Genomic DNA, 17,444 nt, shown 5'->3' on the forward strand with positions numbered 1-17,444 from the left:
GAATGTCAATGTGTGCATGTGTGTATGCATTTGCATGTGTATTGATATTGTAGAATGATGCTTCACAGACATTGGTATTATTCATTTAAGCATTACAAAGACGGGACTGGCAAAATCCAAGCCAAAGGGTAAATGTCCATACAATTCAGCGCAAGCCGACAGGTATGATAACTGCTATCACACCAAATACATTTATATTCTGATGAGTATTTGTACGTTGTGACTGTGCAATTCTCTATTTTTAATCTCTCTAGTACCTGAAAGCAGTAATAGTGCACCTAATGTTGGAGCTGTCTGGCCTGTGGAAACTCGGGACACACAAGGTACGTTCTTCATATGCCCCATCTCTGCTTCAATTCTTCTAACCCCACAATAATTCCTTAAGGATATATATACAGTATACTATCAAATAGTGAATCTTGTATCTGTGAATGCTATGTAACAGTTAAGTATAGCAGTTTTGGGAAAAAAAGATAAAGTTGAATTGGGTAGATATCTGTCAAGCAGGTTTAAGAATTCTGTAGCACAAGGACCGCATTGGCTTGTTGATGGGGTCCTTGCTCTGATGGCCTGCATTTACCATCATCGTGATCTGATTTTTTTAGTCTAAAAGACGAATTTTTAGTGGATAAAAAAACCACAAATTTCAGTATTTATTATACCTCGTGGATGGAAAAATCAGGCATCTCAGACCTGCCGAGGTTGCATATAAGTCAATGGGAGAAGTCCCAATGATTTTTTGATCTGCGTTGGGTTTCGTGCAATAATCCGAAGATTTTGTGGTTTTCCGGCAAAAAACAGAAAAGATTTCGGTTGAAAAATACAAAAAATTAGTACGATTCATATTTTTCAAGATTTTTTGGGTTTTTCCTTGCAAACACAATTCTCGGAAAGGTGCATTAATAAATAAGGCGAAAAAACCTGTGCGGATTTGTTCAGAGTTTTTTTCAGAAAATACTGAGATAAATTCGGACTTTGGTAAATATGGTCACCTTTAGGCAATTGTCACTTGGAAATTCAGATTGTTGCATTCTTTGAGTGACACTCGCCTGATCCATGAGAGCACCGATGGCTCTGGTTGACTGGCATTGAAATAAATGATGGGTCAAACATTTGGGTGGCAAAGCTCCCTGAATGTACCACTGCTCACAGAACATGCATACTACAGTGATACTGCCTGAAACCCAGACAGGGCAGACCTATCACCATCTAGAAGGAAGTAGCACCTCTAGATATGCCGGTAAAAACACAACACAATTATAGAAAGAGGTGTATTGTATCGGAAAATGTTTGCCCAGGAGCAGTAACTCATGGCAACCAATAAGATGCTTGTATTTAAACAGGTGACTAGTAACTTCCACCTGCTGATTGGATGCTATGGGTTAGTGCCCCTGGGCAAACGTAGTGCCTTTTATTACATAACCCCATTTGTGTTTTATATATTTTGCATTGAGAATAGATTGCTAAAATGGCAAACTAGAGAGGAACGGATTAAAAAGTTAAATAAGTCAAAAATCAAAAATAATAATTTCAATTGCAAATTGTCTCAGAATATCACTCTCTACATACTAAAAGTTCATTGAACAACCCCCTTAAAGTACGGCCTCCAGGCAGGATCCCTGAAATGGTGAAATGGTCTTTCTTTTCTCTTACTGTATGTTTTTTTTCACTTATAGTGCAAAATTCCAGGACTAGCGTATCAGAAACTGACAGGTGGAAATCAGGAATTTCACAATCCAGTAAGTAGCCTTATTTTGGTAAAATGGTTTAGAATTTATAAGGGGGGGTGTTTTGCATACATAAATGTGCCATCAACTTTTATTTAATGATGAACTGCAGGGGCTTGCCTGTTTTAAAAGTTACAACTGGCTTTAGTTTAGTGTTTCCAATCCAGTCATCTAGACCACATGCTAGTGGCTTCACCAGGAAGTCTTTGTCTAATTATGAAATGTATGTCATCTAAACACTTTATATCATGTTTACTAAAAACTGCCATAGAAGGTACTTTGCCCACGCAAGGGCTTGTTATCACTAAGCACAAAATTTGAGTCCAGGCCAAAATTTACTTTCAGTAAATAGAAAAACCATACAATATTTATGTCCCAATAGAAAACAGTGGAAAGCAACAGTAATTTAGTGGTTATATTATGACTATTAAGTTAAAATATTTAGTAGTCAAATATATGGAAAGCTTCCTCATAAGAATGTTATAGTTTCCTTTATCATGGAGTATTCCAACAAGCTCATTATTTGATAGACAGTTTTTGTCTGCTTTTAAGGTTCCAGGAACAGTGAATCAGACACAGTATGGAAGGCTGTCCAAGAAACATCCGTACCGAAAAGTAAGCATCCATTTAAGTGAACAAATGTTTATTTTTTTACCTGTGAAATATTAACATGGTATTGTGTATGAACTAAAATTCATAGTTTGCTTACCCCAGCTTCTGCTCAGCAGTCTCATAACACTTGTGTCAGGGAGTCCTATTATCATGTAGATACATTCTCACTAGTGATGAGCGAATGTATTCCCCAGCCATGGATTTGCAGCGAAATTCTGAATTTCACCATGTCCGAATTTATCCGCGGAACTGTGGTAAAAATTTGCTGTGAAAAAAACCCCTATTGACTTTAATGTATTAGGACATAAAGTTGCCATAATAAAAAATACCCATTGACTTTAATGCATTAGGACAAAAAGTCGCCATAAGAAAAAACACCTATTGGTCTTTAATGCATTAGGACAAAAAGTCGCCATAAAAAAAACACCTATTGGTCTTTAATGCATTAGGACAAAAAGTAGCCATAAGAAAAAATGCCAATTGACTTTAATGCATTAGGACAAAAAAGTCGCCATAAGAAAAAACACCTATTGACTTTGGAGAGAGAAAAATTGTTGTGCGTAAATATGCACATTAACTTCAATGCGTTCCACAACATTTTGCCATTTCGCTAATTTTTTCATGGTTTTGCAAATTTTTCAGCGAAGCAAAACGGGACACATTCGCTCATCGCTAATTATCCCTTCTTTCTTCCCCCTCTATGCATGTCTTATGTTGAGTGTCAGCCTTCTAACAAGCTTGATGGGGATCAACTATTAAAATGTAAATGCACATTGCTTTCTACTGATAGGGGCAAATTCACCAAGGGTCGAATATCGAGGGTTAATTAACCCTCAATATTCGACTGGGAATTAAAATCCTTCTACTTCGAATATCGAAGTCGAAGGATTTTAGCGCAAATAGTTTGAGCGAACGATCAAAGGATTTTAATCCAACGATCGAAGGATTATCCTTCGACCAAAAAAACTTAGGCAAGCCTATGTGGACCTTCCCCATAGGCTAACATTGGGTTTGGTAGGTTTTAGGTGGCGAACTAGGGGGTCGAAGTTTTTTCTTAAAGAGACAGTACTTCAACTATCGAATAGTCGAACGATTTTTAGTTCCAATCCTTCGATTCGAAGTCGTAGTCGAAGGTCGAAGTAGCCCATTCGATGGTCGAAGTAGCCCAAAAAAACTTCGAAATTCAAAGTTTTTTTACTTCGAATCCTTCACTCCAGCTTGGTGAATTGGCCCCATAAAGTGTGAAGAAAAGATGTTCAGCAAAATTCTTCATCCTTAGGGCTGGTTAGGCAAGTGGCAAACACTTGCAAACAGCATTATGAAAACAAATATATTATTTGTTCCGAAAAAATTACATTTTTAAATAACTCATGCCAAGGTTTATGCCCACATAAAGAAATAAACATGCCAATGTACATTTGAAGTTAATTACAAACCATTGTGTACAAAATAACACATTTATTGTTATTTTGCATTTTATAGACAATGAAGAGGATTTATGGAGACACGGATTTTCTGAAATAGGTATATTGCACATTGCACTGCACTGTTTATGTAAATAGATACCTGACACAAAATAAAATACGCCCTGATATGTATCATGAGTTTATTTGCTCTATACAGAGCCTGAGCTTTGTATAGGGTCTAAGATAGAGCCATATTCATAGGAAACTATAAACTATTAACAAAGGCATGATTCCAACATGGATATGTTCAGGAGCAGACATTTAATCAAAGTCAATAAATTAGATTTGATTGTAAATCCTGTTGTTTAAATGATACACCAAGGGGCAGATTTATCAAGGATCGAATTACGAGTTCATGGGAGTTTGTAAAAACTTCAATAAACTCCCATAAACCCCCATGAACTCGCAATTCGGAAAAAACGACCAATTGATATTTTTCAAAAATCGAATTTGATTCAAGTTTTTTTTTCAGGAAGTCTGCAAAATTCGAAAATTCCAATTTTTACTTGATAAAATCTGCCCCCAAATGTAGGGTAGTGATATTATGGGGCAGATTTATCAAGGGTCGAAGTGAATTCGAGGGAACTTTCTAAGTAAAAAAATTTGAAATTCAAAGTAATTTTTTGAATACTTCGACCATCGAATAGGTTACTATGACTTCGATTCGAAGTAAAATAGTTTGAATATTCGACGATTCGACGATTCGATAATCGAAGTATTGTCTCTTTAAAAAAACTTCAACTTCAATACTTCGCCAAATTAAACCTGCCGAAGTGCTATGTTAGCCTATGGAGCCTAAGAAGAAAAATCATTTGTTCGATCGAACGCTGAAATCCTTTTTTACTTCGACCGCAAATGGCCAAATTTGATGGAAAAAAAACTTTGACTTCGGTATTCGAAGTCGAAGTAATTCAATTCGATAAATCTGCCCCTATATGTTTCTTCTAAATGAAGGATATTCTGTTGTGGTCATTTAACTAGTTTTTAAAAGTTGTTGTTTTATGTTGTGGTAAAGAATTACAATTTTCCTTTCTAGCAATCAATGCAAGGGAAGAAGTTGTCACAAAGCCACCAGAAACAGTAACCCTAGGAGGAGCAAGTATGCACTTTTATATCATAATATTATGTACATAATACGTTTGGTCAGGCTGTTCTCAGTTGAGACAGAAAATACAGGCCATTCCCTAGTTTGCACATCTGAATGAGTAGGGGACTGATAGGAGGCAAGAGGGTTTATGCCTCCAAAACTTATTTCTTTGAGACCTGCAGCAGTTCAAAGAGGCTTGAAGGCAGGGCGCAAAGTGTAAAAAAATGTCTAGTACCCATAGCAGCCAATCAGATATTTGTCTGATTGGTTGCTATGGACACTTTTATTACATTACCCTCTTTGTATGGGCTCCATCAGAATACATTTGTGCAGACTCTGTGATGAATTAGCTGACCAAATCTCCTAGATTTGTATCACTGGACCCTCTAGTTCACCAAGTATAAGACCTCTATATCCCTAGTTAGATCTCACCTTTTGGGGGTTTCAAAGCTGCATAACCAAACAAGCTGGCATTGTCTGAGAGAAGCTATACAGTTATACAGTGATAGAAGAAAACATTGGGGGAGTGCTTAGGTTAGAGCGGTAGCGATTAGTGATTATAAAAAGAGGGACAAGGAGAGAATAAATACAAGAATGAGTAAACGCGAGAGCTGGATAGCAAAAAATTGAGGCAGAAAAAAAGAGGAGATGTAGGAAGAGTAGGGATGCACCGAATCGAGGATTCGGTTCGGGATTTGGCCAGGATTTGGCCTTTTTCAGCAGGATTTGGATTTGGACGAATCCTTCTGCCTGGCCGAACCAAATCCGAATACTAATTTGCAAATGTAAATTAGGGGTGAGGAGGGAAATCACGTGACTTTTTGTCGATGTAAAAAATGTTTTCTCCTTCCCACCCCTAATTTGCATATGCAAATTAGGGTTCAGATTCGGTTCAATATTCAGCTGAATCTTTCGCAAAGGGTTCGGCTGAATCCTGAATGAAGTGGTTTCGGTGCATCCCTAAGGAAGAGTGATCAAGGAAACAAAGAAAGAATGTAAAGACAATAGTGATATTCCATAAAAGAAATAAAGAAACCAGAAAAAGCAAAGGTGTGTCAAAAGTCAAAATAAAAACTGCCTATGGGTCCCTGGTCACAAGTTTCATTATCTTCTATTCCCTATGTCTTATGATGTATTTTACTGTATAAAATAATTAATTTCTGCAAATATTATTTTGTTATAGCTAAAATGAATTCATTTATCAAAACGTAGTATGTTTTTGACTTTTGTGTTCTTGCCCTATAAGACTGCAAAATCGATCTTGTGTTCCTTATTGATGGGAGCTGGAGTATTGGAAAGAGGCGTTTCAAGATACAAAAGCTTTTCTTGAACCAGATGGCGGAAGCTCTTGATGTTGGCCTCTCTGGGCCTCTTTTGGGTGTTGTTCAGTATGGGTAAGATCTTCAATAATCAAATAAACACAAGAGTGTACAGTATTACAATACCCACTGCTTCAGGTGATTTACAATATATGATATTCCAAGATCTTTTTAGTTGGCCTATAATAAAAAAAGGAAAGTTCTGAATTGAAGAGCATCATGTTCAACTGCATACACAACACTTTTTGTTCTCTCCATAGAGATGTCTAATCCAGCCAGCACAGAATGAATTTTTATATCCTTCTGCTTCCAGTAATGCTGGTGCACTAGCTAAATATCAACAACAATTAGCTTTGATCACATTGATATAAGTAATTGTTTTAGGAAACCAGGCCCACTGTGTCCTGAATGGTAAAGGGACTATTTAGCTTTTCAATAGATATTAAATTAACATTTTTAAAGTATGTCGTGTTTGCAAATTAAAGCAATTTATTTCTCTATGTTTGTGCTTTGCACTCACTACTGGTTCTGACTCTTGAAACAATGTAGCAGAAGTCAGTTCTTCTCAAGGTCTGTTAAACTGATGCTGTTTGTTCTGTTGATCAGGTGTCAGAATTTGAGAGAATATAAACAGTAGAAATAGATACAGCTTTCAATAGGAATAATTAAGCCATGACTGAGAACTGGTGAGGCTTATGTAAGGAATTATGGCCATGTTCTCCCTGTGTCACTATAAAGTTCTACTAGATGCTTCTCAGCATCATTGCAACGGGACTGTGATAACACAATATGTTGGTATGCTGTTTGTCATTTGAGTAGAAGATGTATCTCTTTATAACAGAAAAAATATCATGGCCTACAATATGTATGTAATAAATAGATTCATATAATTAAAATGAAGGTCCTCTTTGACACCAAAATAAGCCTGGTAGACCTGAATATGTCCTATATCAATGCCAGTCTAAATCAAGCGTTGTTTATACATTATACTGATATTTTCATTTCATGCGGTGAACTTTAATGTGTATTTAATGTACATATTTACATGTGGTTATAGCTTCCTTTGCTGTACTGACTTACTGCATGTGTGAATTTGTTAATCAGTATCATTGCCCCCATACGAATTTGGGGCGTTTTGCCGAAAAATTCGCAAATTTCCCACTAAATTAGCGAAACGGCAAAAAATTTGTGAAACGGCAGCAGCGTCCATTTTATGTGGGTGAATTTTCGCAGTGGTTTTGCAAATTTATTCACCGGCAAATCGCGGGAATTCGCCGCATAATTCGCCAATCACTATTTATCAGTATCAGTCAAATTCCTTGTTATGTTAAAGAATTACCCTTTTTTTGTTTATCTTTAAGAGATGAACCTACAACAGAATTTGGTCTTCGGGAACATTTCAGTGTTGGAGATCTTAAAAATGCCATTGAAAAAGTTCCTCAAAAAGGGGGGCATTCCAATGTTGGTAGGTTATCATTTAAATGATGTTATGTATGCCTTGGTCTTATTATACAGTATGTTATAAATATTGTGAATTTTTTTTTTAAATTCCTATCACTCCTTGGGTTAAAAATGTGGAGAGCAACTTAGGTTAGCAACTTGCTGCATGTTATTACAGGTATGGGACCTGTTATCAGGATGCTTTGGACCAGGAGTTTTCCGGATAAGGGATCTTCCCATAACATGGATAGATCACCATATCTTAAGTCTGCTAAAAAATAAAAAAACATTAAATAAGCCCAATAGGATTGTTTTCCCACCCATTATAGGATTAATTCTATCAAGGTACTCTTTTGCTATAATATAGAAAAAGGAAATGTGTTTTAAAATTTTGAATTATTTGACTAAAATGGAGTCTACGGGAGACCACCTTCCTGTAATTCTGTATAATGGGTCTGCGGATACAGGGGCGCTCCGCCAATGAGGCGAGTTGAGTAACTCGCCTCAGGCGGCAGCGCCAGGGGGCGGCAAAAAGCCGCTCCTATGCCTTTAAGAGCCGAATTTCCATTTTTTAAACCGGAAATTCGTCTTTACTAGTGCGAGAAAACGCTATTGCGCTCTCCGCACTAGTGTTGCTGCCTCCACCCCGGAAAGGTAAGCGGATGGGGGGGCGGCATTACAGGAGCCGCCTCAGGCGGCTCTTTCCTGCGAAACAGCGCTGTGCGGATAACAGATCTTATGCCTATATTTAAAATGAATAATTTTTTAATACATTAGGAAAGGAAGTGCATATATAATTAAACTAATTATTTAAGGGATTGTTCACCTTTGAGATAAATTTTAATATGATGTAGAGAGTGATATTCTGAGCGAATTTGTAATTGGTTTTCATGTTTTATTACTTAAAGTTTTTGAGTTATTTATTCAGCAGCTCTTTAAGCAATGTGGTAGCTAGGGTCCAAATTATCATAGCAACCATGCATTGATTTGAATAAGAGACTGAATGAATAGGAGAGGCCTGAATAGAAAGATCGAGTAAGAAAAGGTAATAATAACAATACATTTGTAGCCTTACAGAGAGTTTGCGTTATAGAAGGGGTCAGCGACGCCCATTTGAAAGCTGCAAAGATTCAGAAGAAAAGTACCAATTGAAAAGTTGCTTAGAATTGGTCATTCTATAACATACTAAAAGTTACCTTAAAGGATAAGCAAACCTTTAAATTGTAAGTGAATGTAAAATTGAGGAGAGTACTATTCTAAGCACTTTTGTAATTTACATTATTTATTTTGTTTTTATTCCAAGATATTAAGGGATATATGTGCTGTTAATATGAATGAATTTTGTTCCAACAGCGCCCCCTGCTGGTCAGTTTCTGACCAGTTTGACCACCAAGTAGTCAAGGAAGTTGTCAGGAAAAAGAAAGAGGCTACTCTGATGTTCTTCTGCTTAGGAAAACAATTAAAAACATTTCTCAAATCTATCTATTTCGCAGAAGCGCTCTCATCAATTTTACATTCACTTATTTTAAAGGTTTACTTATAATTTAAAGGTGAAGCACCCCTTTAAAGGAAATATTAATGACAGTGCTGGAGATGGAAGATTTATTAGAGAATCATCAACACTGCAGTAATGATTAATTTAATATAATTAAATTATTGTATGTAATAGATCGCTGCTGTATTTTTATATTAATTAAATTATTTAGCTACAAATACATTTTTATCCAATTTTCCCATCAGGAAAAGCTCTCTCCTACGTGAACAGGAATTACTTTTCAGATGCCAGTGGGAATAGAGGAAGTGCTCCAAATGTGGCCGTTGTGATGGTGGATGGATGGCCGACAGATAAGGTTGAAGAAGCTTCTCGTCTTGCTCGCGAGTCTGGAATCAATATTTTCTTTGTCACCATAGAGGGTGCTGATGAAAATGAGAGGTCAAGTGTTGTCGAATCAAACTTTGTGGATAAGGTAAACAACAGTGGACAGACCGTTCTTTGGGTAGAGATACTGTTATCCCATCTTATAAAGGCAGGAGTATGTGTTAAAACAAATATGAAAAATATAATAGAACAATAATAATAATGACAAGCAATCTGTCAAGGTACCCTAAGAAGGTAGCAAAACTACATAAGGCATCATCAGGAAGCACAAAAAATATAAATTTTTTAAAACAGGTAACTCTCAGCCATGTCTAGGCCACAACGTGTACTGTTCTCACTTTCTCTGTTGTCAAGGATTGTTTACAATTTACAGAGATTAAGCTTTGTTTTACCAGTAACAACTGGAAAATGAATTGGCATGATTACCCAATATCAGTGCCCTACCTTTTAAGTATGAATGGAAGCAAATCACACATTCCAAAATTTACTGGAAAGCCTTCTCAGAAGAGAAGAGGGTAAGGCTAACACCTCAACAGGCTAATTTTTAGCCTGCCTACTGCATCAGCATAACTGTGTCAGACCGGATGCAGCACATGGAGTGGATTTCGGCATAAAAATATATACTCACCCATTTTGGTGCAGAAATCCGTTCCATATGCCTGCCATTGGGCCAACACAGTGAATCAGGGAGGGTGCAGTCACAGGCCTAGGCTGATTTTAATTTTGTATTTATCCACAGGCCGGGAATCAAGATGGTGTGGCAGTAGGCTGTTTTAGTAGCAAATTTAGCAGCAACGCCATTGTTTGACAAGCAGGTGTCCACAAATATATGTTTTGGCAACATAGTGTGTCATTTACTATATAAACAACAACAGTCAGTAACCCTTAGACAAACATTTTGTGAAAAACAATTGAGATTCGTCATCTGATTTAAACCAACATACCAATTCCATGCTGACAAAAGATATAGTTTAGTGGAAATATAAAACTCAGCTTCTTGAGTTCAAGCCTCCTTTTGATGTTAAACATTTAGTTAACACCCTTCAAACTTCATACACTAGTTACAGTGTAAACCTTGTTGTATCAGTCACCCTGCTATAGAAATAACTAGGTCAGCAGATAAGCATTCCCTCTGAAATCTCTGCTTCAGGCTGGGTCCTCCCTACACTGCTTTGGGCCATCTTTCTTATACTGGGCATATAGAGATTTATATTGATGTGACCGATTTATGATTGCTTGAGCCTTTTAGCCCAATGTGAGTTAAAGAAATCACACAAGGTTTTGGGGGAAAAAACCTTGTTAGTTGAGGTATTTTTCCCTGAGCAGGCTTTCTTCAATAAGAAGCTTGCTGTAAAGATATAAACACAATCAACCAATTTGTTTTTTCCACTGTATAGTAGTTATAGTGGAATAAGGTTGACAATAAATGCAAAAGATTAGGTCTTAAGGTATTAAACTCACCAAGTGTTGGAAGAGGTCCAGGTGCACCACCCGGTCCCTGAACCTTCAGCTGAGAGAGTGGATCAAAACCATATTGTAGTGAAGCAGGCACTCATTGAACAATCTTCCAAACAGACGGGTAAAAAGAATGTAGTTACACAAAAGTACAGCCTTATGCATTTCATATCTCACAGACACTTAGAGGGTAAGTGACCAAACTCCCATAACTGATTTTACCTAATTTATTATTTAAAAAAAAAAAAAGTTTCAATTGAATAGGGTAAACCCTCAATATAACCTTGCCAAAACCCGAATCGTATGATTATTTCGAAGATTTTTTCCCCGAATCCAATGGTTGGATTCTAGCACAGACCACAGAAACTTCAAAATAGGAGAGGGACCTATGCCATTGACTTATACAGAACCTCGCAGGTCTGAGATTTTTGCTTTTTGCTGCATCGGGCTTTAATAAATCTTAAAACATTTGATTTAAAAACAAAACAGCCAAACCAGATTTTAGTAACCCCCTTAATCATAGGGTTATAGGCCTATGATTTAGGGGATTATTTATCAAAATCCTAATTTTTCTGATTATTTCATTTAAAAAAGTCCAAACGAGAATCCTCAATTTGACCTTATTTATTATTAAAAAAACTCGATTCAATCAGATCGGGGAAAAACGCAATAAAATCTAGTGAAAATCCCAGTCATACAACTTTTTCAGATTTTTTTCCCGAATCGCTCAATATTTTTGGTCTTTCTCCCGAAAAGCCCACATTTTTCAGATTTTTTCCTGAAATAGTTGGATTTTTGGGCTAATTATAGAGCAGACAACAGAAAGTTCCAAATAGGATAGGGACCTCTCCCATTGACTTATATACAACCTCAGCAGGTCTGACATGGCAGATTTTCAGGATCTCGGGGTACAATATATCTCGAAAAATGTTAGGTTTTTTTTATATTAAAATTCGGACTTTACAGTAAGAAAAAAACAAACATTTTTCGAGTTTTTAGCATTCAGACTAAAAAACCCCCTAAGTGTCAGAGAGATGAAACGCGTAAGGCTGTGACTTTGTGTCCCAAAGAAAGAACCTTCTTTTTACATGTCTGTTTAGAAGATTTTTCTGTTATCTATATTCATCCAGATAATACAAAAAATAGCTGTGCTGGTAAAAATCTAACTGTTTTATACCATGTAATTTCAGGCGGTGTGTAGAACCAACGGACATTTTTCCATCAATGTGCCAAGCTGGTTCGGACTCCACAAAGTTGTCAACCCTCTGGTAAATCGTATGTGTGATATTGACAAACTAGTCTGCAGCAAGACGTGTCTCAATGCCGCTGACATTGGTTTTGTCATTGATGGCTCCAGCAGTGTTGGAACAGGCAATTTCCGCACTGTGCTCCAGTTTATTGCCAATATTACCAATGAGTTTGAGATTTCTGATACGGACACCAGGATAGGAGCAGTGCAATACACCTATGAACAAAGGCTGGAATTTGGATTCGATAAATATAGCACAAAGCAAGACGTGATTAATGCCATCATGAGAATAGGCTATTGGAGTGGAGGAACAAGCACAGGCGCTGCCATCACCTACGCCTCCGAGCAACTCTTCAGTAAATCAAAGCCAAACAAGAGGAAGATATTAATTGTCATTACAGATGGACGATCCTACGATGATGTTCGAGTTCCAGCTGCAGCTGCACATCGGAATGGTAAGCATTTTTCTAATATTCCGTGGTATATATGCTACTGTACACATAAGCAATTTCTACTTTTTATAGTTAATCATTATAGATAGCACAAAGTTAAAAGTGAAAAGGAAAATCTCTTTCCCAACAGCCTATTAAGATTATGAAATATAACATCTTTTGCAGTAGAGGTTCATGTCCTCAGCATAGTGCATCTCATACATGTCCTAGAAAAAACACAAAATGTATAGCGTTTTAAAAAGTGATGGTCTAACTTAACATATACTAAAAAAATTGTGTTTTCAAATGCGAACAATGCTTTTATTCAACTGACCTAACATTTAGGGCACACATTTAGATAGACACACTGGAACATGTTTGTATATAAATGTAGAAAAAAATGTATTTAAAATGTGTATGAAAAAAATGTCCATAAGTGTTTTGTGCCTAGATATGGGCCTGGGCCTATGAGTATTTGCCCATGTCTAGGCATATAAAGCGTAAGGTCAATTTTATGTACGAGATATAATTTCTACTATTTGAGCCTAGCCTTGATATTTATCAATAAGTTTAAAAATCTGATTTAAAATCAGCTATCTTTCATTTTAAAATTGTGACTTTCCACAGGGGTAATTGCCTATGCTATTGGGATTGCCTGGGCAGCCCAGGACGAGCTGGAATCCATTGCCACTGACCCTGACAAGGACCATTCATTTTTCGTGGAAGACTTTGACAGTCTCTACAAGTTTGTTGGGAAGATCATCCAGAACATTTGTACAGAATATAATTCTCAGCCAAGAAACTAAAATCAACGCAATTATGGACATGTAACTAATTCCTGGATACCAGGTTTTTCTACCATTAAATCCATAAACGCCAATTTACACAGTATTAAATGCAAAGTAAGACTCATGTCCAGATTTAAGTACAGGTACAATTGTGACCTGCAGACTGGCATTTGCTTTTTAACCTGTGTGGTGCACACTTCCATGCACCAAAGAAAGCTAATGTGATGTGCCTGTAATATACCTACAGCCTACAGATGGGTAAAGACAGGATTTAGGTATTTTGTGGATAACGCATGTTCTCAATAAAATGTTCAGCAGGTCATAGTGTGCCACAGAGAACCATATTATGCTACCGTTATTTATTCAACAAGTACCATTCATACAACCACACATTGGTACTTTAATATATATAATTTTTCTATTTTTAAGCCTTTCCCATTATTGAGCTGGGAATTTGTAAATGCAGATCTCAAACCAAATGCTTTTGCATTTTGAATGCAACAATTTCGATGCAGCATTAACGAACCAGAGATGCTGCCTTAAAGGGGTTGTTCACCTTCAAACAACTAGTTGGATTCAGATAGATCACCAGAAATAACGACTTATTCCAATGACTTTCTATTTTCTATGTGTGACGGTTTTGCTAATATTGAAGTGTAAAGTGTCATTTCTCTCCTTCTGAAGCAGCTCTGGGAGGGGGGGTCGCAGATCCTGTAAACTGTTCTAAATGGATACAGTACATTTAGTTGATACATTTCTTATATTTGTCCCTGCTGAGCAGAATCTCTGGGTATCATTAAAGGCAGCTGTTGGAATTGATACAATAGTTGCTGATACTTCAGAGATGCTGCTGAGAAATGTATCAACTCAATGTTGCAAAATTGTAACAGTTTAGAGTCTGCACCTGAATTACTGAGCTGCCCGACTCAAACACCAGAGACAGGAACATTCAACTTTAAACTTAGATTTTGGAAAAAAACTAAAAAATAAATAATGGAAAGTAATTGAAAAAAGTCTTTATTTCTGGGAAACAATCTAAAAACAACTGAATTGTTTGGAAGATGAACAACCCCTTTAATAGAATTTAGGCTATTTTTCAGCACTGTTCTCATATACTATATAGATTTGCATTTCTGTTAATGATTGCAGCAACAACTTTAAGGATAGCCAATTGAAAACAACATGCGCTACAAATCTAGATGCTAAAGAAAGATCCATTGGGTCCTGTGTTACTATATTATAAGAAACCTTAAACAGGTATTGTTCTACTTAATAAGATCTATAAAGGGTATGGATGTAAAGTTTTCCTAAGATTTATATATTCCTCCAGTGACATTTATCTTTTGCACATTTTCCCTTTACAAATGTATAAAAACTGCAAACCAGTGGATAATCCTACCCATCTATCAACAAAGCCACATAATCCTACCACACCTAAGTATAATAGCATATACAGTGAAACCTCAGTTTTACATCGTCAATTTACATTTTTTTGTAGTTCCACCTAAATATGACGCATAATACATTTTCCTGATTTTACATTCTCCTGTATTTTCCACCATTTCTTTTGTGCTCCCATTAAAAACGTAAAAAGGTTGGTTCTACTGCAAACTACAAGAATTTATTGGGAAATTATACTGAACATTGATTGTAGTACCAGAGAAAAGTATTTATCGTCATCATTTGCTTCTAATGAAATGCAACTATCATCATACAAATAATTTTTTTTGTTGTTTGTTAAATATTTTTTTCTGTAAAAGAAACATAAGGTGAATAAATTGTGCAGAGCACAGTGTATTTTCATTTTGCTTGATAGACAGGTATGTTTATGTATTTATACATAGATACACATACATATATACTAAGTATTTATTACATTATATAAACACTGCTTGTTTATCGTATCAATACACGTGTTTGCTGTATTCAGTGGTGTATCTGGGCCCCAGCAATCGGGAGCTTTACCAATGTTTTCATAAATAACAATGGATTGGGTTTGGTCTTACAAGGTTGTAAATATTTTCAGTAAAGTGTATGATTTAAAGGAGAAGGAAAGTCTTCTTCCACTTGCAGGTGCCAAATGTTAGGCACCCCCAAGTGATTGTATTGACTTACCTGAAACCCCGAGAGAGCACCACAGATCGATCCCCTTCCGGTGATTCACACTCTATCTCCGAATTGACGTTACTCTGCAAATTCACTAAGATGCTGATTTTACTGAATGTTACCTCTTTCGTCCAGACTTGCCTTAAGACCAGGCGAAGTGCACTGGAGTACATAGATCTTCCTCAATCTTCTGTTACTTACATCATATTTTTTAGTGGAAAAAGTCCAAAAAACGCTGGTGTCTTTTCTTTTTTTCAGAGTGATAGCCTGCAAAAGTCCTTAAAATTTTTTTTAGGTAACCAGGTTCCCCCATACATTTTCTAACATATGGAACATATTCGCCTTTTAATGAATTTGCGGAGTAACGTCCATTCGCCAGAGCGAATTGTCGCCTGGTGATAGAGTGTGAATATGTAGAATATATAGAGTAGCGCCTATCTCTTTCGATAGCAAATTGGCACCTGCACCCGTTAGTAAATTGGCGATGTTCCTGCAAGCGGTAACTCTGGCAAATTGGCACCAGCGTTTGCCACTTCGCTCTTTAGTAAATCTGCCCCTAAGGATCTTCTAGGAGTTATCCTAATGAGGCCCAGGCTTAGGAATTACTGCCCTCTAGTGACTGGAGACCATAATTAGTTTACCCCCAATACATGCCAACATCCTTGTATGTATGAAACTACACAGTTACATACATACATACATGTGCTGAGGAATAATCTAGCAAAGTCAATTATATTATGCTTCACTTAAATATGAGTTTTTGTAGTACATTTAGCTTGGCTTTTGCATACAGTATAAGTAGGGGCTCTTAGTCTAGGTAGCAGAAGCAGACACAAAAAAACTTGGCACATATACTGCCACAGGTGTACAGTCTAGTTTGGTTTAAAACAAGTTATTTATACTTCTGTAGCCTTCCCTTTGACTATTTCCTCTCAAATGGCAGAAGTGATTTGTTTATATTAGTGAGAGCAGTGTATAAAGTCTTTACTTGTGTAAAGTAATATAGTTTTGGAAGCAAATGTTTTACAAATACCCATCAGCTGAATGGCTCATAGCTGAATGGCTTTTGCACCACCTATTACAAAAGGCTCCAGCTGCGCATCTTATTCTTGTACTAATTTTGAAATCATTGTCACACCCATGTTATTCAATCTACATAAAGACAAAATAATGAAACAGTAGCCAGCAGGTGAAATCATAACTACCAGTCATATCATTCATACAAGTCCTCTGTTCTTTATTCAATTTGTCTACACTGGCACAACATTCAGAAGGATACATTTCAGAATTATTTACATCAATTGTAAAGATCACAAGCAATCTAGTGAGAAAACAAACCAGCAGGTTTTAAAGCCATCAAAGCAAGCAAGTTTTACCCTTTCAGGACTGAAGATGTATATATATATGTTTGTTTTTGCTCCTGACGAATATCCCTGTAGGGGATCGAAACGTTGAGGCTTAATAATAAAACATTTTTTTTTTTCACTAAAACCCTGTGAGTGCCTTGTTCACTGCTTATTTCCCATGCTGGCACCCAGGAATTAATTTTGTCTACGGAGTGCACCATTGCTTTGGTTTTATATATATATATATATATATATATATATATATATATATATATATAGCCGGGTTCGTCTTATAGACCCGCGCCCACCCGGCCCACGGATGACATCACAAAAGGGGTGAGGTGAGCAGGCGTGCGTCTATAAAAGTTGAACCTGGAAGTCGGAAACCGGCATTGTAAGGTCGTGGGAGGGGAGAGCAGGCAGAAGAGCTCAACCCGGACCCGCCCGCGACCCGGAACCGGAAAGGGGGGTACGAGGTCGGCCCAAACCCACCCAACCCACGGGTATCGGCCCGGCCATCACTAATATATAAATATATA

At 36.8% G+C, this 17,444-nt stretch overlaps 1 protein-coding gene across 4 annotated transcripts in view; it reads left to right on the forward strand.

The window, feature by feature from the left end:
• The window catches only part of vit.L (vitrin L homeolog), a 70,402-nt gene extending 56,339 nt beyond the window's left edge, over window positions 1–14,063 (forward strand). For 2 of the 4 annotated variants that reach the window (XM_018262986.2, XM_018262984.2), the window contains 11 exons: window positions 91–162; window positions 255–323; window positions 1,677–1,739; window positions 2,280–2,342; window positions 3,822–3,863; window positions 4,842–4,904; window positions 6,139–6,286; window positions 7,573–7,676; window positions 9,392–9,618; window positions 12,176–12,689; window positions 13,293–14,063. In XM_018262986.2, coding sequence (XP_018118475.1) covers window positions 91–162; window positions 255–323; window positions 1,677–1,739; window positions 2,280–2,342; window positions 3,822–3,863; window positions 4,842–4,904; window positions 6,139–6,286; window positions 7,573–7,676; window positions 9,392–9,618; window positions 12,176–12,689; window positions 13,293–13,471 — 1,544 coding nt within the window. In that variant the 3' untranslated portion in view covers window positions 13,472–14,063. The remainder of the gene's footprint in view (window positions 1–90; window positions 163–254; window positions 324–1,676; window positions 1,740–2,279; window positions 2,343–3,821; window positions 3,864–4,841; window positions 4,905–6,138; window positions 6,287–7,572; window positions 7,677–9,391; window positions 9,619–12,175; window positions 12,690–13,292) is intronic. The other 2 variants (XM_018262985.2, XM_018262988.2) reach the window with 2 other exon arrangements.
• Window positions 14,064–17,444: the final 3,381 nt, after the last annotated feature.

Source organism: Xenopus laevis, chromosome 5L, assembly GCF_017654675.1.
Source record: "Xenopus laevis strain J_2021 chromosome 5L, Xenopus_laevis_v10.1, whole genome shotgun sequence".
Classification (NCBI taxonomy): Eukaryota; Metazoa; Chordata; class Amphibia; order Anura; family Pipidae; genus Xenopus; species Xenopus laevis.